Here is a 24,288-nt window from a genome sequence, read left to right on the forward strand (position 1 = left end):
CAGGGGAGGGTTTTACTGTGGCTAAGAGTGTCATGTTCCATCTTCCTGCTTCTGAGTGAGACTCTGATATTTCTGGCAATCTTTAGCTCCCTTTTTAGTCCTTATTTTATTATTGACTTATTTAGCTAAGGCAAATAATAATTGCACAAGGAAAATCTCCTCATCTCATTCAACAGTTAATTTTTTCCTCTCATCCTAATCCTCAGAGGAGTAAATAATTGCATACGGGGAATTCAAGCAAAGCCCTCTACTATGTGACATTCTAAGGAACCAGCATATTTATCTCTCTGTCTCTCCCTTATTTGTATAAATAAAACGAGACTTTTAAAAAAGCCACTTTCTGGAAAGCTAAATAAATAAAATCACAGAGCTAGAAAATTGTGTATGCAGATAATGACTACCAATGAGTTGGCAGATAAATGACTTGATAATACAGTTATAAATGGGTTCATCTGGGTTTTGCAAAGTTTTTTTTTTTTTTTTTTAAAGTAAAGACTGTGGAATCAAAAGGAAAGATAGACACTAATTCAGATTTTGCAAAGAAAGGAACCTATAAATAAACTAATTGGACTATCACTTGATTTGTGTGTCAGATATGTGAGTACTTACAGAGACCGCTGTTTGTTTCAGCTGTTCTCATCAGCATGATTAACGGCTGCTTAAAAGTGCCCGGCTCCATTTGTATGCCAGCTGTTCTCGTGCAAAACAAACTGGGACTTTCTCAAGATAATCAGAGCCTGACTGTCTGCAGGACTCGGGGCTGATACCTATGACCTGGGAAAGGAAATTAATGACTCTCAGCTCATCTTCTTTGAGGTCAGACCCAGACGTTCATGGCTGAAATATACCTAAAGCAGATTGCTACTTATTGGGGACATGTAAACACACAAGGGCCTGCTCCTTTCCACGTGCTGGTTGGTGGAAAGAACTTAGCCAACACGGAGTTTTATGCATCGTTAGCAGGTTAACAAGAATCAGAGTAGTCTTAACTGCACAAACAAATTGTACTTTAGAAGGTAAGTATGCAAGGGGAGTCGTTCAATATCACAGACTGTCTCTGGCCACCAAGCGGCAACACTACATCATAAAACCCTGGGAAGTAACGTTAGGTCCTTCCTAAGGAAGGAGTCACTCGCAGGTAGGCAAGGTGTTGGTGACCGGGAGAGAACACATGCATGATGGGGGGAGTGATTTCAGACATAGCTTCCAAAGAGCGAGGATTTCTGCATTGTCACATGCTGTTGTACAAGTGGCTTGTGTAATCATCGTATTTGCTACGCTGAAAGGCAGAAGGAAATCAGTACCCGAATCAGAGAGGGGAGTGATTTTTCTTGACCACCCAACTACTTTCAAAGGTATCTGTATGACAATGAAAACTAATTAAAATCCCATTTTAGTCTTTAAGATCTGCTAGTTTATGGCACGAAGACAGTCAACAAATATTATTTAAGTTATTCCTGTGCTAGTAACTCTGACAGTAAGTCATAAGCCTGACCTGAGACCGCTGTCCATGTCACAAGAGGAGATCACATAGCATAGCTAGTAGTTGTCAAACACTTACTATTGTTAAAGAAAAGTAAAAATAGATTCCCTGGTTTATATACACCCAAAGGCCAACTTCTCATAGCTATGTGACCGAAACTTAAGTCATCCTGATTTCCCCCAAACTCTCACCCTAAACATACACAAAGCACAAATGTAAGCTTTTCTTCTTTGTCAGCATGATTCAATGAAATTAAACCAATCAGCTATCAACGAATCAGCTCACCCAGCTTTGCCTTGTAAAAGAATACATATATGACAGCCAATCAGCAAGGAGATCAAAACACTTCCTCCTTTATGCTCTATAAACTGTGCTGTTACTGCTGTAAAACTGAAACATTGTTTGAGGTCTACCAGTTTTGTGAACTGTTCTTTTGTGTGCACCATAAATCTTAAATTCGACCTTGATCTGATTGTATTTTTGACACTATGCTCAGCACTGCACATGCGCGTCCTTATCTGTTCCTGAGAGCAGCCTTATGAAGTGGCTACTGTTGTTATGTCTCCCTTTCAGAGATGAGAAAACCAAGACATTTGTTAATGGTCTCACAGCTAAGGGTGGCAGAGGTAGGACTCAAACCCTAGTTTCTCTAACGCACAGGACCATGCAGCATACATGTGCTTTAAGAAAATAGCAGTGCCAGGCAGCGAGCATATGGGAAATGCCAAAATGAGTGCCAAAGACACGATTATGGAAGGCCATCAGTATAACAAATGACACCAGGGGAAGCTTAGGGAAGAAGGCGAGGCTGGATCTGAATTTGGACTTGAACTTGCAGACAAAAGGTTAGTAGGATATGGAGGATAACCATCACACTTTCTCACAAATACTGCTTTGGTGATGCCAGAGACAGAAAATTGGCCTCATGAGTCATTGAGCTGATCTATTGTGACTTTTAAAAATAATTATAAATATATGTACACATAAAATTTTCATTTTTGTTTATGTATATCATAGGGATACTGAGATACTGGGATATAGGGATACTGGCTAGGGTAAGTTCACATAACCATGTATGAATCATCTCTATTTTATAGATGAGAAATTCCAGAAAGCATTGCTCACTGTAAGAACTGAAGAAGCTGTTGGACACACAGGTTGGGAGCGTAGCCTCTGGAGCCAAACTAAGTTTGAATCGAAAGCTTTGCCACTTACTGGCTGAGTGATCTTGGATAAATTACTTAACCTCTCTGTGCCTCAGTTTTCTCACCTGTTAACTGTGGATGGTACTACCTACACATTATAGGGTTACTGAAAGAGTTAAAACTGCATAGAACAGACTCTGGCACATAGTAAACAATACGTAAATATTATTATTTTCTCCCACTTTCCAGAAGAGTAAACTAAGGGACAGAGAGGTTAAGTAATTTTCTCAAGGTCACACAGCTAGAAAAAGGGAAAAATAGGACTTAATCTCAGCTCTGATTCCAAAACCTGGGCCTTTTGCCCCCACTACCATAATATATTGCTTCTCCATTAAGAAAGGCTTATTGAATTTATAAGTAAAATCACCACAATGAAATTTCTTTCCCTTTTCTAGCAATGCTCTTTATTTTTTAAATTGTGATTTGTGGCTTACTTATTGGCAGGTCCTATGGGTCTCTTGTACTGTGTGAGTTCCATGAGAACTTTATTTGAATTCACTATATTAACATATTCACATCTGACACTTTGAGGATTGTCCTTTGAAGTCCACTTTTATTATTAAACTAATTATATTCATGGCTTTAAAATTATAAGCCTAAGCAAAACTTTTATTAGTGATCTATATAATATTGATAATGCTCGGGTCATTTTAAAGAATAGTACTTTTAAATACTAAATAAGTGGCTTGATACTATCGTACTACTCTATACCTAGAACAGGGATACTTTCTATATAGCCTTCAGTCAGTTTGTCCTACTTCCAGTATTCAGCTGAGTTTAAAAACAGACAGTGTGTGTAACACAGCCTTTCTTGGGATGGTTCCAAAGGAAAATGCCCCTTTTATCCCTAGATTCCTGTCTTTGGCAGAGGAATACTACAGTGTGGCATCTTGTTGAAAAACAAGTTATTATTTATAAGAATTCTGTCTCAATAAAAAGAAAAAATTAGTATCCATTTGGTTTTACATATCACCTTGAGCTTCTAGAAAAGTATTTTTGATGGATGACAATGCTATTTCTTTGGCAAGGAAATAATACATTTGAAGTCTGATGTGTACTTATTAGCAGCACAGTGGGAACATGAGTCTTCATTTATGACGCTTGCTCAAAGACTGAAAGCTTGGAAAGGATTCTATTTAACTGTCCATTCTTCATTTAATTAATAGTAATTTATTTTTGCGACAGAGTCTTGCTCTGTTGCCCAGGCTAGAGTGCTGTGGCATCAGCCTAGCTCACAGCAACCTCAAACTCCTGGGCTCAAGTGATCCTTCTGCCTCAGCCTCCTGAGTAGCTGGGACTACAGGCATGTGCCACCATGCCCGGTTAATTTTTTCTATATGCTTTTAGTTGACCAATTAATTTCTTTCTATTTTTAGTAGAGACGGGGCCTCGCTCTTGCTCAGGCTGGTTTTGAACTCCTGACCTTGAGTGATCCACCCACCTTGGCCTCCCAGAGTGCTAGGATTACAGGCGTGAGCCACCATGCCTGGCCAATTAATAGTTATTTTTAAAAATTAGTTATTAATTTTAATGAAATGTTTTGATCTCCAGGAGTGAAACTCTGGCTTTTGATTCTGACAGAATAACTGCAAGCTACTCTACGTAAATGGTTTTGAAACCTCATAACCACACAGTTGCCAGGATTTCCAGAGTTTTAAGAAATAGTCAAGAGTCTACCTCAAATCTCTGTGGTTCCAGAAATTACCCCCATATTGTCTGGGTCTAGTAATGACCAAGTTACATGTTATTCCCGGGCAAAGCATGTAATTCCTGAAGGAAGTCCTTAGCACTTCCCCTCCCACTGTAGCCTGAGGTCATGTATTCCAGAGAGAACAGCTACAAAATGGAGGGGCTCTGTCAGCCTGGGTTCCTGAATGACTGCGTGGAGCAGAGCCCCCTCTACTGACCTGTGTTTGACAGGTAGTATGGTAAAAGACTTTGAACTTGAACCACTGAGGTCTGGGGATTCTTTTTTTTTTTTTTTTTTTTTTAATTATTTTTTTTATTTTGGCATATTATGGGGGTACAGATTTTAAGGTTTCAATAAATGCCCATTTCCCCCCCTAGGTCTGGGGATTCTTTTTTTTTTTTTTTTAACCACTGTAGAAATGTATAGTTGTCTTTGTCTATTTTCCAAGTGGATTTTATCTTTTTCTTATTGATTTTTAGAAGATTTTTGCTTCTTCTTAAGGATATCAACATTTTTGTGACATATGCTGCAATTTTTTTCTGTCTATAATTTTGCTTACAGTATATTTTGCTGACAGGAATTTAAAAGTTTTATGTAGCCAAACTGGTCATACATGCTCTTTTATGGGTTTTAGTTTTCTGCCGTACATAGAAAGGATCTCTCCTTGCCCAGATTACTGTTTTCTCAATATTATTTACTGAATAGGCTATGCTTTTCTCAATGGGCAAAAAAGCTACTTTTATCGATACTACATTCTACTTTTATATATGGATCTGTGTCTGGAGTTTTAATTTGTTAAAATTTTTATGCCTGTACCATACTAATGTACTTTTCATTACTTTTAAATAATGTTCTGATATGTGATACAGCCAATTCCTCTATATTCTTCTATTTCAAAATATTCTTAGTATTCATACACATTCATTCTTCCAGATATATTTTGCTATTTATCAAGTTCAGAAAAGAAATGTGTTGGGATTCTAAGAGAAGCCATACTAATTGCATACATTAACATGGGGAGTGCAGAGATCTTCATACTGCTGAGTTTCCCATCAAAGATCATGTAATATATTTCCATTTATTCAGGTCTCACAAAACTTTGGTAGTTTTTCTTGCATATTTCTTATTAGATTTATTTCTAGGTATTTCATAACTTTTCCTGCTACTGCACAAATGTATTTTTTTATAATTGACTGACTATTAAATCTAATGGCTCTACACTTAAACAGTAAAACAGAATAGATGAACTTCAAAGACCTTTCTGAGAATAAAACTTAAAACTATTCTTGTTCGACAATTATTTAGAACCTAGTTGAGAGAGTCATAATACAGAATTGTCTCAAAGATGAAAACAAAAAAAACCCCAAACAACAAAACAACAAAAAAGTGTCCTTGTCATGTACCAGTTTAAAAAAAGTGGTGTCTACCTGGGTCCTATCCCAGTGGCTCTGCATAGAACTTTGCCAGCTCCACTTTGATATTGGGCCACTGGCCTGTGAACATTCTTTTGAGAACTTACTAGGAGGTTGCTTTTTGAAGATGCTATTTTCTACATTTCATTTTGCCTTCACTATGAAGTTCCCAAAGAGACATTCCCCTGGTCTTTGTTCCTCTTAGAAACTGCTCCGTGCTGGTAACTTGTGGACACTAGGATAAATCACTTAACAAAAAACCTTTCCCTCTGCTTTGGCAGCCAGAAGGTTTAGAGTCAAATTCTCTTTAATCTCTAACAAATGTGTAGCAATTTCATATTAATAAGTTTTGAATTCTAAGCTCATTCCTGGCCTTGTTGGACTTTTTTCTCCCTATACTTATGTCTGTTTTTAATTTTTTTTTTCTTGTTACCTCTTATAAATCTTTGTAATCCACTTTAAATGCTTTCTGGATCAAAACAGACTTGAAAATGCTGCAATGGGTTTGTATTCTATATTCCACGCTCTAATTTTATGAAATTACATGATAAATATAATTACCATACCATTTGAAACAAAGAACTTTATTCTGAAATAAAGAATTACAGTCTTTAAAATTACAGATTGACTCATACAAAATAATCTTAGCTTTAATTTCTAAAATCATATTCACTTCAAGACACCTAGGAAAATGATTATACAGGTCAGCTTCAGACTGGAAGGCTGATTAGGAAATAAACCCTTCATGAGATTCATCATAGAACTGGTTTTTATTTGTCTGACCATTTGAAATGTAAAACATCTTACCATGTTGCGCTCACGACTGAAAACACAGTTCCTCAGCAAAGATTTGCTCTATTTTAATATTCCAAAGTGTTCTAAAAAATAAGGCTTTTTAAGTTCTGTAAGTTTAAAATAACATTCTGGGGGCCCAGCATTACCATATATAACAGCAGATCAAAATTGTTTTTGACTGAAGGTATATTTCCAAGTTCACATAGACAAGACAAAGACACAGACATGGAAGTTTTATGGAACTATTTTCTAGAAATACTTTTAATTCAGTGAAGTATACTCAACAGTGCTCTTAATGGCATGTTTTTAAAAAACTATAAACAAAAAAAATTTTTTTAAAGGCATTTGTAAATACTAAAATAGATCTTTAAATATTCACACTGTCAAAATGTTACTTAATGAAAGTGAGACAAGGCGACTAAGTAAGGACGCTAAAGATCCACTGAGTCATTTAACCGAGTGTACCTAAGGGAAAGGACAGTCTCAAGAGAAAGGACAGTCACAAGGCCACCGTGTTGTCCTGAGTGATGCATATGGTCCTTAAAGGACCGAGTCCCTCAGCAAACAGTGGGCAATTCTGACAGAAACAAGCCTTACGTGAGGGCGGTGAGCACAGGATGACCCATGACCTTTGGCCGTGAACCCTGGCCAAAGCCTGAAAACTCCGAAGCTCAACAGAGTCCCCTCCGAGTTTCCTCGTTTCTACACAGAGAGAACATTTCTAATACTTTTATTAAAGTAATCAAATCAACTGGTGAACTTCTCTGAAAGTGTAGCCAGTTTCTTGTCCGAACCCCCTCACGGTGGCTGGGCAGTTTAAAGAAATCTGTAAATGTCGGCGTCCCGGCTTTTCAGCTTCATCAGCACCCCCGGGTGGAACATGAGGTCCACGATGTACACGTCGGGTGGGGACAGGGACCCCCTGAGTCCCTTCCCTTCGTGGTGCCCTACGGTGACTTCGTTCCACGCCCGGCCGTACTCGCCCCGGACCAGAGCGCAGCCCAGGCCGATTCTGTCGGCCAGAGCCTGCGGACAGAACCAGAGAGCAATCAGGGTGGCAGGAGACACGGGCACCGAAAGTCCCAGCTGGCAGCCCTCCTTGGCTGAGAGGGCAACACACAACTCTTGCAAAGAAATACTTAGCTGGGAGGCTGACAGTGTGGACAGGCTCCCTTGTTGCTCAGGATTCTGTGGACTCAGAATCTCTGTGGGGCCCTGGCGGGAAGTGACAGTGCATTGGCAGTCACACTGTGCTGTATCAGCTCAAGATGGGGAAGGCGGTTGGAGGAATGCCAATCCCCAGCCCCTCGGCACTAGTGCGTCCCCGATCTTTCTGATGACTCGGTTGAGGCCTGAGGGTGATGAATTCAGTGTGGCGTGATGAGCTTAAGGTGCCTGCTGTGGACTGAATGTTTGTGTCCCCTCAAACTCCACATGTTGAAGTCCTGATCCCCAGTGTGATGGTGTTTGGAGGTGGGGCTTTGGGAGGTGATTAGGTTTAGGAGACGGTGAGGATGGAACCAGGTGGTGGGATTGTGCCTTTGTAAGAAGAGGGAGAGACCAGAGCCCTCTGTCTGCTCGCCGTATGAGGACATGGCAAGAAGGCGGCCGTCTGCAGACCAAGAGGAGAGCCCTCGTCAGACTCTGAATCTGCTGACACCCTGATCCTGGACTTCTCAGCCTCCAGAACTGTGAGAAATAAATGTTTGCTGTTTAAGTCACCCCATCTGCGGTATTTTGTTATAGCAGCCCAAGTTCACTGCTACAGTGCCTGTGGGACACTCATATGGACCCAGCTGGAGCGTAATGAGAGCCATAGATAGGGAATCGGAAGGAGCTGGGAAGGATGGAGGAAAGGATCTGTAAACCTTAGGAATTTGGGGACTGTTTAAGGCCATGTGAAAGAAGATCTCACCCTGAAAAGTGGATAAAGGGGAACAGAAGAGTGCCTGGGTCAGAACCTTGGGGAACCCCAATATTTAAGAGAACTTGGAGGAATAGAGTGGGAGGAATCTCCTTTGGAGACTTCCAAAGAAGATTCAGGTTGAGATGAAGTGGCAAAAGAGGATAAAAGTAAGTAAAGAAAGAAGTATCCGAGAAAGAAAATGATCAAAGACAAATTCTTTGATATATTAAGCAAGACGACGAGGAGACCACTGTGGTCCTCATCGGGAGGCTGGGAGCATGTGTATGTCTATAGACACATGTATGTCCCACATAAGTAAATCTAAATGGTGGGATTAATATTACCCTGTTAAATGTTAGCAACTGGCTCACTCCAATATGATAAAGACAAAACATTTTTACCTAATGGCAAATGAGGCAAAATATCTTAAATACCTTGAAAAGCAAAGCTCGATGGCAGAAGCTTCCTTTTTTGATAAGTCCAATTGGTATAACATTGGATTTAAGTTGAAATTTTAGTTCACTTATGTGAAGTTCCCAGCAGAAATCAGGCAGTTTCTCTTTCGAAATCTTCCCACCCATTTTTTCTGCCACATACCTGTGTCAATTACATTGAGATCAAATCAAGTTTAATACCTCACTGTGCATGATTTGAGTATAATTATATGTACCTGTATATATGTAAAAACTACATTCCCTCTGATTTTTATTGTTTGCTTTACTTTAAAAACTATACTTACAATAACTATGTTAACATCACGCTTACTATATTCAAACCATCACATGTAAACTGAAATTCTCGCAATTTCATTCAACACAAAGAAAAAAATGAACGCTAATTTTCCCAATATCTACAACAAGATACAAATCAGTGTCACACTAGATATCAATGCAGTCTTAAAATTTTATCTTACTCTGGAAAAGTATTTTCAGATGTTTTAATCTGAAATCTAAGGCATGGCTCTGACATATGGTTATTCTTTCGAGGAATTTAAACTTAGAGACAAGGACAAACACACAGAACATTTTCCCATTAGCTTCCCAAACATGTTCAAGTTTTAGAATTTTATTATTTTTCTTTTAAAATGTATCTGTCCTTTTATAATTTAGAGAAAGACATGGCATTACATAATACTGAAGTTAGAGGAAAGGGGAAGAAAAGGCAAAAAGGAAAATAAAGTAATAGATGAGCGGGTAAGATGGGACGATTGTGGCGTTATTTGTTTGCGGGTTTCGCCTCTCACTGAAGAAGTCAGTAATTACACCTGTGAAATCCTCTGTCAATTATGACCACCATACCCTTGGAGTAAAGGCAGAACTGCAAATTTGAAAGAAAGAATTTCCTCTTGATGTATGTGAAACCCAGTGAAGGAGAACAATGGTTTTAAAAAACCCAAGAGAAAGCATTGGGAGGAAGCTGCTAAACTGAAGCGTCCACCCAGCCAGGGGACTCTGATGAATGCCAAGGACCCCTAGCCATGGGGACAAATCTCTGCCTCTCTCTCTAGCTTGGTGTGGGCTTGGGTTAAAAAAAAAAAAAAGACAATGATTTGGGAATGATGAGAAGGGTTTCTGATGGGAACAAAGCATGACGACACGGGCTGTAGCAGAGTTCTGCGTAAGCCGTCACTTCTCAAGGACACCAGGAAAACTTCAGGAGCCAAAAATGTTCTCTTCTAGCTCTGGCTGACGAGAAGTCAATGATCTGGCAGCTGTGTTACCGGCAGTTGTCACATCCAGGTTTGACGACTGCAACTCACTGCTATTTGGAGTGGATACAAGCTCCCAGGGCGACTGCAGCTGTCGCAGAAGCTGGTGGCTTACCAACGGGGTGGTGTCAGTCGTGAAGCCTAGCCTCCGCTTCTAGGGAGTCCTACTCCCTGGCAGCCACCAAGTTAAATTCCCAGCCTTCCCTTCGTGGCATTTAGATTAAACACTCTAATGAAGAGGACAAATTTTCTGGCTTATACAGAACCCTGAGCCTGCTCAAGCTCGGAATGCTCACACCCCACCTTAGAGCAACGGAGAACACCGAGTATGGGACATAGAGCCGGAACAGACAGATTGGATATTTGCATTAGAAAATAATTTGCAAGTTTATAAATGATTCACAGTAGGATTCATTCAAATTAAGAGTACCCCATATACCTAAGGAATGGTTTAATGTTCAAACTTTTGATTCATTCATAACTTCTTTGGGATCACCTTGAAAGAAACCTTCAATGATTTAGCAGAAGAAAATAGCAGGAATTTTTCTCTAAGCAATTTCCAGCTCCTAGCTCTGATTCTGGGTGAAAATATGACCTAAAACAGGAATCGAGAACTTTTTCAATTCACTGTGTTTCTGCTTCAGAGTCAGAGCTAGGGTGCTGTAAATTTCACTTTTATTATGGTAGATTTGTCTGAAAATTGGCTAAAATATGTATACCACTCAAAATGATTTTTTTTTTCAGAAATTAAAAATGTATAAGTAAACATAGACAACTTACTTTGCAAGAACCTCACTCTGTTCCTTAATATTGGTTATGGGCATTATTGACTTGGTCACCTCGTATATGTACAGAGAGAAATTAGGGTCACAGGGAGGGTACCATTCTTTATCAAGGGGTCCTTCGCCAACCAATTTTGGTGCTGTCATCAACTCTTCCTCCTCTTTCAATTTTTCCTCTTCTTTTTTTCCTTTGCCTTTCCTTTGAGAGTAAACAAAAACAATCAAAATCACATCTTCAGCTAAACGAATGGGCAAACGCTGACTACACTCTGAGTTAAAGAGCATCACCAAAATACTGTACAGTTGACCCTTGAGCAACATGGGTTTCAACTCTGTGGATTCACTTACACGCAGATTTTAAAAAGCAAATATAGATGGTCCTCCAAATCCACTGTCTGCACCTGCAACTAAATGTGGATGGAAAATACAATATTCCAGGGATGCAGAACCCAGGGATGTGGAACCTTGTGGGTACAGCAGGCCAGGTTTTCTATTCATGGGTTCTTCAGGGCTGACTGCAGGACCTGAGCATGTAGGATTTTGGTATCTGCAGGGCTTCCTGGAACCGATACCCCGAGGATATGAAGGGATAAGTGTATTTTATACATCAACAACCATACGTATATAGTTTTCAAATTTTCATTTTCAATGACAATGGTAGAGTTTTACAGAGTTTGTGTTATGCAAGAGAAACTAATTGTCAAGAGAATATTATGTAACTGATACATCTTATTAAAATAATATATTGCATTTCTGCACAGTTGCTTGGCAGGGTGTCTGGCACATAGTAGATATATAATAAATATTTATAGTATTTGAAAAAATGAGGTTGCCTCCTCAGAGAGTCTAAGCCAGTCTTATATCATCTTTTGCTTCAATTTAAGACCCTCTGCAAGAATAATCTGGATCACTATTTTTTGGAAAAATTATCCAAAATGTGAAAATAAAGCAAAAAACAAAATAAGAATGGCACATAATTTTCATCTCATAGAGGAGCAAAGAAAGACTCATCCAAAGTTTATCTAGGGAAACAAACTTAGTTCTGTACTTAGTAAAAATGGAATTTACTTAGGGTAAGGATACTGTTTACTATTAATTAAAAGTTCTGTACTTAGAGAATTACTAGTTAACATGTAGATTTTTGTCTAAAAGAAATGCAATGGAAAAGAAACTCTCAAAGGTTATAGTTTATTGTCCTGTATGATATTAAACAGTTTGGTATATAGCTCAGAACTCTTTTTCTAATACTCCTTAATTAAATTGGATATAAATATCTTGCACCTCAAATGTTCTTTGAATTCAGAAACTCTTTTTCTGAGTTCAGAACTCTTTTTCTAATATTAATTAAATTGGATATAAATATCTTGCACCTCAAATGTTCTTTGAACCAGTATTAACATCTTATTGGTTTGCTCATTGATTAATGAGTTGAACAAAAACAATGATACTCCAGATAATATGGAGTAAGCACACTTTGCCCTGTCTCTCTCACTGACTATGGTCACAAAAGCTGTACAGGATGCATTACAACAGCTATTTGAGGACCCTCAAAAGTAAATAGCAGCAGGAAGATCAGAGAAGAACAAAATGTGAATTACTACTGAACTGATGGTGAGTTTATCATTTTACTTTTTTGCACTATTCCTCCTCATTTGAAGTAAACCTAGCATGATGTTACTAAATTCACCTTTTAGTTCTAGGAGTTTCTCATTTTTTTTTTTTTTAATGTGGATTCCTTAATGATTTTCTATTTAGACAATTATGTTGTCTGAAAATAGGGATAGTTTTTCCCCCTACACTTTCCAATCTGTTTAACTTTTTAAAATTGCCTTATTGCAATGTCTAGCATGTTCAATACAATGTCGTCGAATAGGGGTGGTAAGAATTGATGATATGCTTACTTTTTCACCATTAAGTATGATATAATCTGTAATTTTTGTTTTTGTAGATGCCTTTTACCAGGTTGAGAAAGTTCCCTTCCATTTCTTTTTTTTCAACATTTTTTTTCCTTAACAACTGATAATCAATGTATTAAAATAGTTGACTTAAGCATCTGCAATAGTGACTTCAACCTCAACTCCGGGCTCAATACTGATGGAAGTAATCCTCTTACCAAGCGTAGAAGGACTGTGTAAGTCAATGAGTTGCTTGTGGATTCTCATCTGGACGCAATCTCATGTCTTAGAACCTTCACGACGAGGAGTTTTTTTTTGTAAGGGTTCTCAAAGTCTTGTTAGGCATCAGAACTGGCCCTTTCACTTATAGCTTCTTTTCCTTTGCACCTTTAATCAGGTCAACACACACCTTTCTCCAGGATTTTACATGGCGGCTGGCTAGGGCAATTGTGATTCAGTGAATCACCACCTCTGTCTCCATGGGTGTTTTCCAGTATCATTAAAAGCCATGGCTACAGCACAGCTTCCTGACTGGCTTATTCCTTGGCAAGAGCTGGACAGCACAGCGGTGAGGCAGGGGCAGGGGCAGGCATATCAGAGCCCCACTCCACCTGCGGCCGTGTCTTTCTCAAAAAGCAATAATTTTGTTTTTCATCATAAATAGTGGGTGAATTTTGTCAAATGTTTTCTCTGCATCGATGAATATGCCAATGTGGTTTTTCTTCTTTATATGGCTGATATGGTGAATTACACTGATTGATTCTCAAGTATGAACCAGCTTTGCATTCCTAGGATAAAGCCCTCTTCTTGCTCAGATGAATTATTCTTTTTCTATATTGCTGGATTTGATTTGCTAATATTTTATAAAGGATTTCTGCAACTATGTTTATGATGGAAATTGATCTGTAATTTCACTGTGATGTCCTCATCTGGTATTGGCATTAGGGTAATGCTGGTCTCATGATATGACTTGGGAAGCATCCACTCTTTTTCTATTTTCTGAAAAAGATGGTGTAGAATTGATGTTAATTTTTTAAATGTTTAGTAAAATTCACCAATGAAACTACCTGGGGTTCATGAAATTTCTTTTTTAGAAAGTTTTAAAAAAGTGAATTCAATATAGTTCATAGTTACAGGACTAATCAGGTTATCTGTTTCATCTTTGGTGAGTTTTGGTAGTTTGCAGTTTGTGATGAATTGGTCCATTGCATCTAAGTTGCTGAACTGAACTAAGGTGCATGTAGAATTTCCTTATGATCCTTTAATGCGTGGGGGTGTACCATGATAATTCCTTCTTTCACTCCTGATATTGGTAATTTATGTCTTCTCTCTTCTATTAATTGTCAGCCTTGCTAGAGGTTTATCAATGTAGTTAAGCTTTTTAAAGAACCAGATTTTTTTTTTTTTTTTTTTTTTGGTTTTTTTTTTTTTTTTTTTTTTTTTTTTTTGAGACAGAGTCTCGCTTTGTTGCCCAGGCTAGAGTGAGTGCCGTGGCGTCAGCCTAGCTCACAGCAACCTCAAACTCCTGGGCTTGAGTGATCCTTCTGCCTCAGCCTCCCGAGTAGCTGGGACTACAGGCATGCGCCACCATGCCCGGCTAATTTTTTATATACATATCAGTTGGCCAATTAATTTCTTTCTATTTTATAGTAGAGACGGGGTCTCGCTCTTGCTCAGGCTGGTTTTGAACTCCTGACCTTGAGCAATCCGCCCGCCTCGGCCTCCCAAGAGCTAGGATTACAGGCGTGAGCCACAGCGCCCGGCCAAGAACCAGATTTTTATTTCATTGATTTTCTCTATTGCTTTTGATTTCAAGTTCATTGATTTCTGACCTTGCTTGTATTGGCTTTATTTTGCTTTTTTTCTAGTTTCTTGGGGTAGGAGGTTAGATTATTGATTTGAGATCTCTTTTTGTTCCTAATGTAAGCATTTAGTATAAGAGATTTCTCTTTCAGCACTGTTTTCACTGTTCCTCACAAATTTTGATATGTTTAATTTTCATTTTCAGTTCATTCAGTTTCATTTTATTCAGTTCTAGGTATTAATAGCTTTTAATTTCCTTTGAGATGTCCTTTTGTCTCATGAATTATTTAGAAAGGTGTCATTCAATTTCCACATGTTTAGAGATTTTCTTGTTGTATTTGTTATTTATTTCTAGTTTGATTCTATTACAGTAGAAAATATATTCTGCATAATTTCAATTATTTTAAATTTGATGAGGGTTTGTTATATGATTCAAAATATTTGTGAATTTTCTATATTCTTCCTGATTTTCTGCTTAGAATTTCTACCACTTGCTGAGAGGAAAGTGCTAAAGTCCCCAAATATATTTGTGGATTTGCCAATTTCTTCTTTCAGCTCTAACATTTTTTTGCCTCATTTATTTTAAGGCTCTGTTATTTGGTGCATACACATTAGATCATTATGTCCTTCTCATGGGTTCATTCATTTAATCATTACTAAATGTCTTTCCTTATCTCTAGTAATTTTCTTTGCACTGTGGTCTAACTATATTTAAAAAGCCATTTATGCTTATTAAAAAATTAATGTTTACATGTTTATTTTTGCCCATTCTTTTACTTTCGACCTACCTATGTCAATGAATCTCTGTCTTTTGATTGGTTCTTATTCCTCTGCTCTTCTTTTCTTGCTTTCTCAAACTCTTGGCCTTAAGCCTTCTTCCTACCTCAGCCTCCCAAAGTACTAGGATTATAGGCATGAACCACTGCACCCAGCCCTTTTCTTGTTTTCTTGTGGGTTACATGAACATTTTTTAGGATTCCAGCTTGATTTACTTACAATGGTTTTCTTTTCTTTTTCTTTTTTTTTTTTTTTAAGACAAGGTCTTGCTCTGTCACCCAGGCTAGAGTGCAGTAGTGTCATCATAGCTCAATGTAACCTCAAATCCCTGGGCCCAAGTGATGCTCCTGACTTAGCCTCTCGAGTAGCTGGGACTACAGGCACATACCACTGTGCCTGGATAATTTTTCTATTTTTTGTAGAAACAGGGTCTTGCTCTTGCTCAGGCTGGTCTTGAATTCCTGGCCTCAAGCAATCCTCCTGCGTCAGCCTCCCAAAGTGCTAGGATTGCAGGCATGAGCCACCATGCGTGGCCTATTTATAGTGTTTTTGAATGTAGCTCTTTGCATAGGTTTTATAGCGCTTATGGTTGGTATTTCAATATGCAGATATAGCTACCCCAGTGTACTGGTGTCCACATTTTACCACTTCAAGTGAAGTGTGGAAATCTTATCTGCATTCAGATCCCTTTTTACCTTCTCTACTTTTAAATATCATTGTCTTCAGTGTCAGATGTTGCCATGATTTTTGTTTCAATCATCAAATCTGATTTATAAAATTCAGAAGGAAATGAATAGTCTCTTGTAGGTACCTACATTTTTGCTCTTTTTGTTATTCCTCCCTTATTCCTGATCCTTCCAGATTGTTCCTTATTTCCTTTCTGTTTGAAGAACATCCTTTAGCCAATCTGTAAGGGTTGGCTTGCTAAGCATGAATTCTTTTAGTTTTCCTTCCCTGAGAATGTTTTTATTTTCTTCTCTTCATTGCTGAAGTATAGTTTCACCAGGTATTTGTGGTTTACAGTTCTTATCTTTCAGCACTTAAAAAATGTGCCATTTCCATCTGGCTTCTAGGTTTCAGATGAGAAATCTATTGTCATTTGAATTGACGTTCCCCTATAGGAAATGGAGGTTTCCTGTTTGTTTCTTTGGTTTTTGGTTTTTAGATTTTGGAAGTTTAATTATGATGTGTTATCCTGTTTGGGATTTTCTCCTCTTCATGAATCAAAAGGTTTATATCTTTCACCAAATTTGGGAGTTTTCAGTCATTTATTTATTCAATTACTTTTTTAGTCCCACTCTCTTTCTCCTCTCCTTCTGGAACTGCAATGATATGAACATTGGATCTTCCGTTATTGTCCCATAGGTTCCCAAGGCTTTATTCATTGTTTCAGTTAATTTTCTCTCAGTTACACAGATTGGGTGAATCCTACTGCTCTTTCTCAAACTCATTGATTCTATCACTTATCATCTCCACTTGATTATTGAGTCCATCCAGTGAGTATTTTATTTTGATTATTATATATTTCAGTTGTATAATTTCCATTTGATTCTTTTTTATTACTTTTTTTTTGTTGAGATTTTCTACTTTTTCAGTTATTTCAAGAAAATTTGTAATTTATTGTTGAAGCACTCTTGTGATGACTGCCTTAAAATCCTTGTCAGATCATGTCAACATCTGAATTATCTTAACGTCGGCCCTGGGGATTGTCTTTTCTCATTCAGGTTGTGATTTTCTTGGTTCTTGGTATGATGGGTATTTTTTGATCATCTTCTGGACATGTTGTTTATTATGTTGGGAAACTTTGGGTCTGTTTATTTATTTTATCAGGCAGTCACCCTGTTTATGTTCAGCATGCATGTCCTGGCCCACCTTTGTGGTTTTGATTCCGATGACAGCTTAATTTTCATAGCCTTTCAGTGTGTATGTATATGTGTGTGTGTGTGTGTGTGTGTGTGTGTGTGTGTGTGTGTATAGTTTTTAGGGGAGGGAGGTATCTGCTTGGTTTAACTAGTTCTGCTGGGACTCCCACCCCTCCCTGCTGGTGCTGTCTGAAGGGACAGAAGGGGTTTCCCTGTTCGGGCCTCTCTCTGTGAGGGACGGGTGTCTCAGGCCTGCAGGGACAAAGAGGCTTCCCTAGACAGAGGCTTGTCCTGGCTGTGTCAGATGGATAGCACTTCATGGCAGGACACTTGTGGCAGGATCCTCCCTTCCATTCCCTACCCTGTGCCTCTCATTGGGGGAGGGTAGTCTCAGGTCCATGGGACAAGGAGCATTCTGTACCAGGCTACTTACTGTCCTCTTACCAGCTCCCCCCACCTGCCCAATGTCCCCCCCCCCCCCGCACCCCCCACCATGGCAGAGGGGACCTCAGGCCTATTGAGATAAGGCAGCTTCCTAGGCTGGCCCCTTCCTGTGCTAGGCAGGGTCCCTTTTTCTGGTGCCTCCTGCCACCCCAGTGTCTTGGTTGTGGGAGAGGGAGTGAATCTCAGGCCTGCTGGGACATGCTGTGGCTGGGTCCCTCTTGCTAGTGTTGCCACCTGCCTCAGTATCTCTTGGCAAGGGTGGGTGTTAGGGTGGGGACAGAGAAGGAGTCTCTGGCTGGAAGAAGAGGAGTTTGCTTATCCTGGCCACTTATGCATTAGTGGGGCTCCAATCAACACCCTTGTCGATGGCATTGGGCTTGCTGGCTATGGTCAGAGGGACTACTAGCTGCTTTCCCTTGCTAGGCTGGGGAACCTTCCATTAGGCTGGGGAACACATAAGATGCCTTGCTGCTGTCTTGCTCCCCCAGTCCTGGGGTCCCCAACCAGTTCATCTTCTTCTTGCCACCTCTGAAGTTCCCCTTTGGGTGCCTCTTGCATTATTTCCAGGGTTAACAATTTTATTTAGCAGGGAGGAACAGAGAAAAACTAGTCTATACCATCTTGACCTGTAGGAAGTAACCAAGTGATTTTTGACAAAGGTACAAGGACAATTCAAGGGAGAAAAGGTTGCTTTTCAGCAAGTGTTACTAGAACAATTGGACATTCATATGCAAATTGAACTTTAAGCTAAGCCTCACACCCTATTAGAAAAATGAACTCAAAATTCATGCTAGATCTAAAAATAAAACCTAAAGCATACAATTTTTAGAAAAGAACAAAGGTAGAAATCTTCTTGATCTGGGATTAGGCAAAGAGTTTTTAGATATGATAACAAAAAATAAAATCCATAAAAGAAAAATTTGATAAACTGGACTTTATCAAAATTAAAACTTTTGCTCTGAGAAAGATAACTGCTAAGAGAATGAAAAGCCAAAGAACAGACTGGGAGAAAATATTTGCAAGCCCCACAGCCCACAAAGGACTCATATCCAAGATATTACAAAGAACTCGCAGGACTGAACAGTTAAAAACCAACAGCCAAATTCAAAATTGGGCAAAAGATTTGAACAGACACTTCCCCAAAGAGGATATAAGGATGGCAAACAAGCATACAAAAAACGTTCAACACCATCAGCTGTTAGGGAAATGCAAATTAAAACCATGATGAGATGCCACTGTTTACATATTAGAATGACTAAAAAAAATACCAAAAATACCAAGTGCTGACAAGGATGTGGAACACTTGGAACTCTTGCATACTGCTGGTGAGAAGGCAAAATGCTATTGCTACTGTAGAAAAGTTTGGTAGTGTCTTACAGAGTTATTAAGTGACCCAAAAATCCTACTCCTAGCTGTGCACCCTAAAGAAATGCAAACTAACATCTACACAAAGACCTCTACGTGAATGTTTATAGCAGCTCTATTCATAATCACCAAAAACTGGAAACAACTCAAATGTCTTTCAACAGGTACATCCATATAACGAAACCCCTCTCAGGAATAAAAAGAAATAAAATGTTGACACAAAAAACAATTTGGAGAATCTCAAAGGCACTGTTGAGTGGAAAAGCCAGTGTCGAAGGTGACACACTATGTGATCCCAATTGTGTGGCATCCCCAAGAGGCTACACTCAGTGACAGAGAGCAGATCACAGAGTACAGGGGGTGAAGGTTTCTGGGGTGACAGAACTGTTTTGTATCCTGATCATGTTTAGTATCCAGGATGGTTACACAAATCTCTACTTCTGCTAAAATCCACAGAATTGTATATAAAAGTCCATTTTATGGCATGTTAATTTGAAAAAATAAGATAGACCTTGCCACATTTTCATTTTATATTCGTGTGAGGGTTACGATTTCACTTTCACTACAAGCTTTCTATTTTCTAATTAAATATTATATTTGTTGCAGCTAAGCAAAGGAGATACCAATCATGTATTAGCAAATATACCAATCATATATTATGATAAACTCTCTAAGCAAAACTTAAGATTTGCCAGATATATCATCTTAACCCCTTTCTTTTTTTAAAAGAATAAATTGGACACCTTCATATATATAGTTTTTAGTAAACTGGAAACTAACACTATGAATGTCAATTGGAACTGCAGAAAGTGTAGCCAGGTTTGCCTGTGTTCTAAAATTGCAAGGTAGCTTTAGGAGACTGGAGCCCTCAGCTTCTGTGACTACTGAGAGCCACCCACAAGACAGAAGCAGGGGTATCTCTCACTTAGTATGCCGCCTGATGTAAGCAGAAAGAGTCATTTGGCACGGAGGAGCTAATATCTGTCACACCTTTTGGGGGGGCAATCTTCCTGAGTGATTAAAAAGAGATAATTTACTGAACTCCTGAATTGTTTCCTGCTGCTATAAATAGAAGCATTTCTTTTGGACTTCTTGCCCACGCAGGCTGCCAGGTTGTATTAAGAAGGGCTTCAATACTTAAATGAATTTCATTTCTAAATGAAGATGGAAACAGACACTTGGAAATTACGAAATTAACTCTTGTAAAATTAATCTTCAGAAAGAGCAGCTGTTTATGATGAAAGACGGTAGATCGTTTGCCTTTCCTGCAGAGACTTTAGTAGAATGATCTCAGAGAACAGGAGTTTACTGTGGATCCCCAATCCTAAGGATATTTTTCTACATTCACAGGTGGATGAAGAGGAGAACAGGTAAATATATAGAATATTTGGCTGGATCTAAATTGTGTCTTGACACTTGCAAATCACTTTAATCACATGTTCCCTTTTTGATACCATCAGGTGTTTTTTGTTGTTGTTGTTAGTGTATTATGGGGGTACAAGTGTTAAGGTTATATATATTGCCCATGTCCCCCCTCCCCCCACCATCAGGTTTTTAAATATATAAATTATAGGACAAGGCTGGTGGGAGAGATACAAGTCATAAGCCCAGCCTCCTTGGAGTTTCAGTCTAAGCAGGAAGATTCTGGTAGGTGGGAAATAATCATAGTACTAGGGGGCATTCGATAAATTCCACGTGAATGATAAAGATAAGAAAGTCAAGGAGTTCAGCGCTAAAAGGAATCTATTCGATTGACGTCCATTTCCACCCGATCTATTCTAAAAGACTGGGAAGGAAGAGGGTGTTGTTTAAAGTGGAGATAGGATTTGTTCTCAGTAGTGTGTGAACGGGTAGTTTATTTTGTTTGTGGTCTGTCTCTCCACTAGGATGTGACTTTATGAGGGCAGAGGGTTTGTTCATTGCTATTTCTCCAACACTGGAACGATTCCAGGAACGTGCTTGTGCCCAATATGTATTTGTTGAATGAAAGAATAAATTCAAGAAAGGAAAGTAAGATGGTATTAAAATGTGACTAACAGACAATACTTGTTTCTGAAAGGCTTTTGTAGTTAGTCAAGACTTTGTGGAGGAAATGAAAACAGTTACAGTATGGGTAAAAAGAGGGTTTGTGGGAAATTGTTTTAAAAACAAAAATTTTGGGGAAGCCATTATCAAGGGGACCAAGATCGTCTGAGTAGCAGAAATGTTAAAGCATATGTTGTAAATATCTAAAAGAGGCCAGAGATGAGCAGCCTAGAAGGACGATATGAAATAGGAGACAGAAAAACAATACACTTTTAAGTGTGTGTAACAAACTCACATGCAATCAAGTGAATATTTATGCAAACTGGCCTGAATACAAAAGTATAGTATAGATAGAACATTTATTGCATTTCACAAATAGGTCCGGTCAATGTCGTTATTATTAAATGTTTACATTTAAATGTCTTTTATAAGAAAAAGCTTTAGAAGGAATATTAGACATATTTGTTGCAGTGAAGCCTAAGAAGGTGTGGAGAGAAGGTGAGTGTATAAAACAGAAATAAACGAATCTCTCTCCTAGGAGGGTTCTGCCATGAAGGGGAGTGAAACTCGAACCTTCGAAGATGCAAATAATATGCTGGCTGGTCACCCAGTGAGAGTCTCTTATCTAGGGAGACAGGGATTTTAGCTGGCATAGTATATGGTGATGATATTCATGAGGAAAAAAAAGAGAAATCCATACTTTCACTTCCTCCTGACTGTTAGACCATCTCACACCTAATTGATCTTGTTTCCTGTCGCTTCTCTCCTCTCCCTTTCAAAAATTTAGCTACTCTGTGACTCTGATGTCTCATTATTATTTTTTTGTCAGTGTCTCTCACTCTTTTTGTTAAAATAAAACATTCTTAATAGTATTATTAGATGCGTGGAGTTAAAATATTTCCCTCTATTCCCTGGAGTCCAAGGTTTTAACAGCCACAAGACAAGAAGGGTTGAACGAAAGACAGACAACAGGACAGCAGGTTTATGACCAATCTATCCCGCTTGGGCCAAGCCTAAGAAGGAGAAAGAACACACACTGAGCTCCTAAGTGCGCCAGACGATGGTTCAGGCACTTCCCAACCATCATCTCAGCACGTTCATTTCACAGTTGAGAAAACCAAGAACCAGTCTTCTCTTAATCTGGAGTCTGTGTGTTCCCCTTCATGCCAACAATCCTTTGGGATGTTGGGACCAAATCAGGTTTATCTTCAAGTGGGGAGAGAGCTTCGAGACCATGTAGAGATAAGAGGGAAAGTGGAGACAGTGTGAAGGAGAAATAATTATCCTCATTTGTCAATACTTTTCCTCCCTGGGCATACTGTCAGGGAGCCAAACATCTATTCCTCTCAACAAGCAGCATTCAATAATTAAAGTAACCTGTGAATATTTAATCAGTAAATGTTTTGGTACTGCCTCTGACGTACGTGATGTTGTTCTAGTCTCTATGGATACAAAGATGGAAAGGGCATGGCCCTGGACCGCCAGCGCTCCTTGCTTAGGAGGAAGGACAACTAAATAAACCAACACCAATTGGTGCAGGTCATATTTAAGAGATAGAATCAATTCGCAAAGGAGTTTCGGGTATGCAGAAGGGGCAAGTTCTGGGGATCTAATGGACAGCATGGTGACATTATATTATAATACTCTAATGCATACTTGAAATTTGCTAAGAGAGTAAACCTTAAATGTTCTCACCACAAAACAAAAAACAAAAGGCAACTCTGTGGGGTGATGGATTTGTCACTGAGCTTGACTGTGGCAAACATGTCACAGCATATACATCTTGTTGTCTACTGGAAATACATGTAACTTTTATTTGTCAATCATACAATAAAGCTAGAAAATATAATTCATTAATTAAGAACCCAATTCACAAGGAGTGGGCACTAAGTAAATGTTTGGCCTGGAGTGATCAGAGAAACCTTCACAGATACAAAAAAAGAAAGTAAAGAACAAAAGAGGAACTTGCTGCCCACAAGACAAGAAAGGCTATTCCAGGCTGGAGTCTGGGCTTCATCGGGAAGGTGACGGGGAATTGTTATTTTGGGCAAAGTAAGGTGATCAGACCGTCATTTCCCAAAGGGAGCTGGGGGAGGGCGGAGGGTGGGAGTCTGTCCAGCGCGACCAGGAGGCTACCGCGGCTGAGACACAAGGCGGAGGCCCGGACCCGGGACGGGAAGTGAAATGAAGGAAGGAATAGGCGTAAGAGAGCGGCGAAGGTGCGGCGTGGTGAGACTAGCCGCGTCTGGGACAGGGGACGCGGGAGGAGAGAGCCTGCAAGACGGGTCCCAGTTCGGGCAGCTGCGTGGGAACGCGGTCGACATGGGTGGGCACGGGGAACAGAAGAGGCGGAGGTTTGGAAATCGGGGGGAACAGTGATTTCAGGCTGGAACGTACTGAACTTGCGATGCCTGCAGGGTGGCAGAGCGGAGAACTACGACAGGCCACAGGACGCACGGGTGTGGAGCTAGGTCTGCGGAGGGTAGGGACAGGAGCAGAGGAGAAGCTGGAGAATTACTTAGTGGGACTTCAGGTGCTGCACGGGACGAGGGACAAGAGACGAGGCGGGGCCAAGAAAGAAGGGAGGTGTCCGCAGAGCAAACGGACGCGGATGCCATGCGACAAGGCTGTGAGTGCTTCTGGGTGTGACAGAAAAGTGTCAGACTCGAATATCACAGCAGAGCAGACCAAGGCTGTCTGAAGACCAGCCTTTGGATATTTACAAGTACACAAATGACTTGCAACCCAAACGCACTACCCAAAAGATTTAAGATTAAGAACCAGATGGGGCTGTAAGAAAAATAAGATAATGGGAAAAAAAAATGAGAAGCTGTGTGTGAGCTTCTACGCCGGGATGATCCGCAGCGGGGCACACTAAAGGGAGACCCCTGCCTCAAAGGGGCCCCCGTTGGGCAGCCCGTGGAGGGCGACACTGCCTCTCATCAAAATGCGCAAAGATTGGACTTGAATGTTCTTGGGCTTCTAAACTGAAAAGCTGTTTTGGAATTGGGGCCAGATTTGGTCCCCGGGCAAACCAAAGTCACATTCACGATGCTACCGTGATGGGTGAGGCAGTCGCAGAAAGAAAGCCAGGACGGAAACAGAGCGATTGTAAACAACACGCCGTTTAAAATAT

At 39.6% G+C, this 24,288-nt stretch overlaps 1 protein-coding gene and 1 pseudogene across 2 annotated transcripts in view; both read right to left on the reverse strand.

Moving 5' to 3' along the window:
• Positions 1-6,364: 6,364 nt before the first annotated feature.
• ARMC3 (armadillo repeat containing 3) overlaps positions 6,365-24,288 on the reverse strand; it is an 89,149-nt gene continuing 71,225 nt past the window's right edge. For both annotated transcript variants that reach the window (XM_012767303.3, XM_075997644.1), the window contains 3 exons: positions 10,980-11,180; positions 8,926-9,088; positions 6,365-7,611 (listed from right to left, as the gene is read on the reverse strand). In XM_012767303.3, the coding sequence (XP_012622757.1) occupies positions 7,402-7,611; positions 8,926-9,088; positions 10,980-11,180 (574 nt within the window). In that variant the 3' untranslated portion in view covers positions 6,365-7,401. The remainder of the gene's footprint in view (positions 7,612-8,925; positions 9,089-10,979; positions 11,181-24,288) is intronic.
• Positions 12,464-13,386, reverse strand: LOC109730036 (small ribosomal subunit protein uS10-like; annotated as a pseudogene).

This window comes from Microcebus murinus, chromosome 25, assembly GCF_040939455.1.
Source record: "Microcebus murinus isolate Inina chromosome 25, M.murinus_Inina_mat1.0, whole genome shotgun sequence".
In the NCBI taxonomy this organism is placed as follows: Eukaryota; Metazoa; Chordata; class Mammalia; order Primates; family Cheirogaleidae; genus Microcebus; species Microcebus murinus.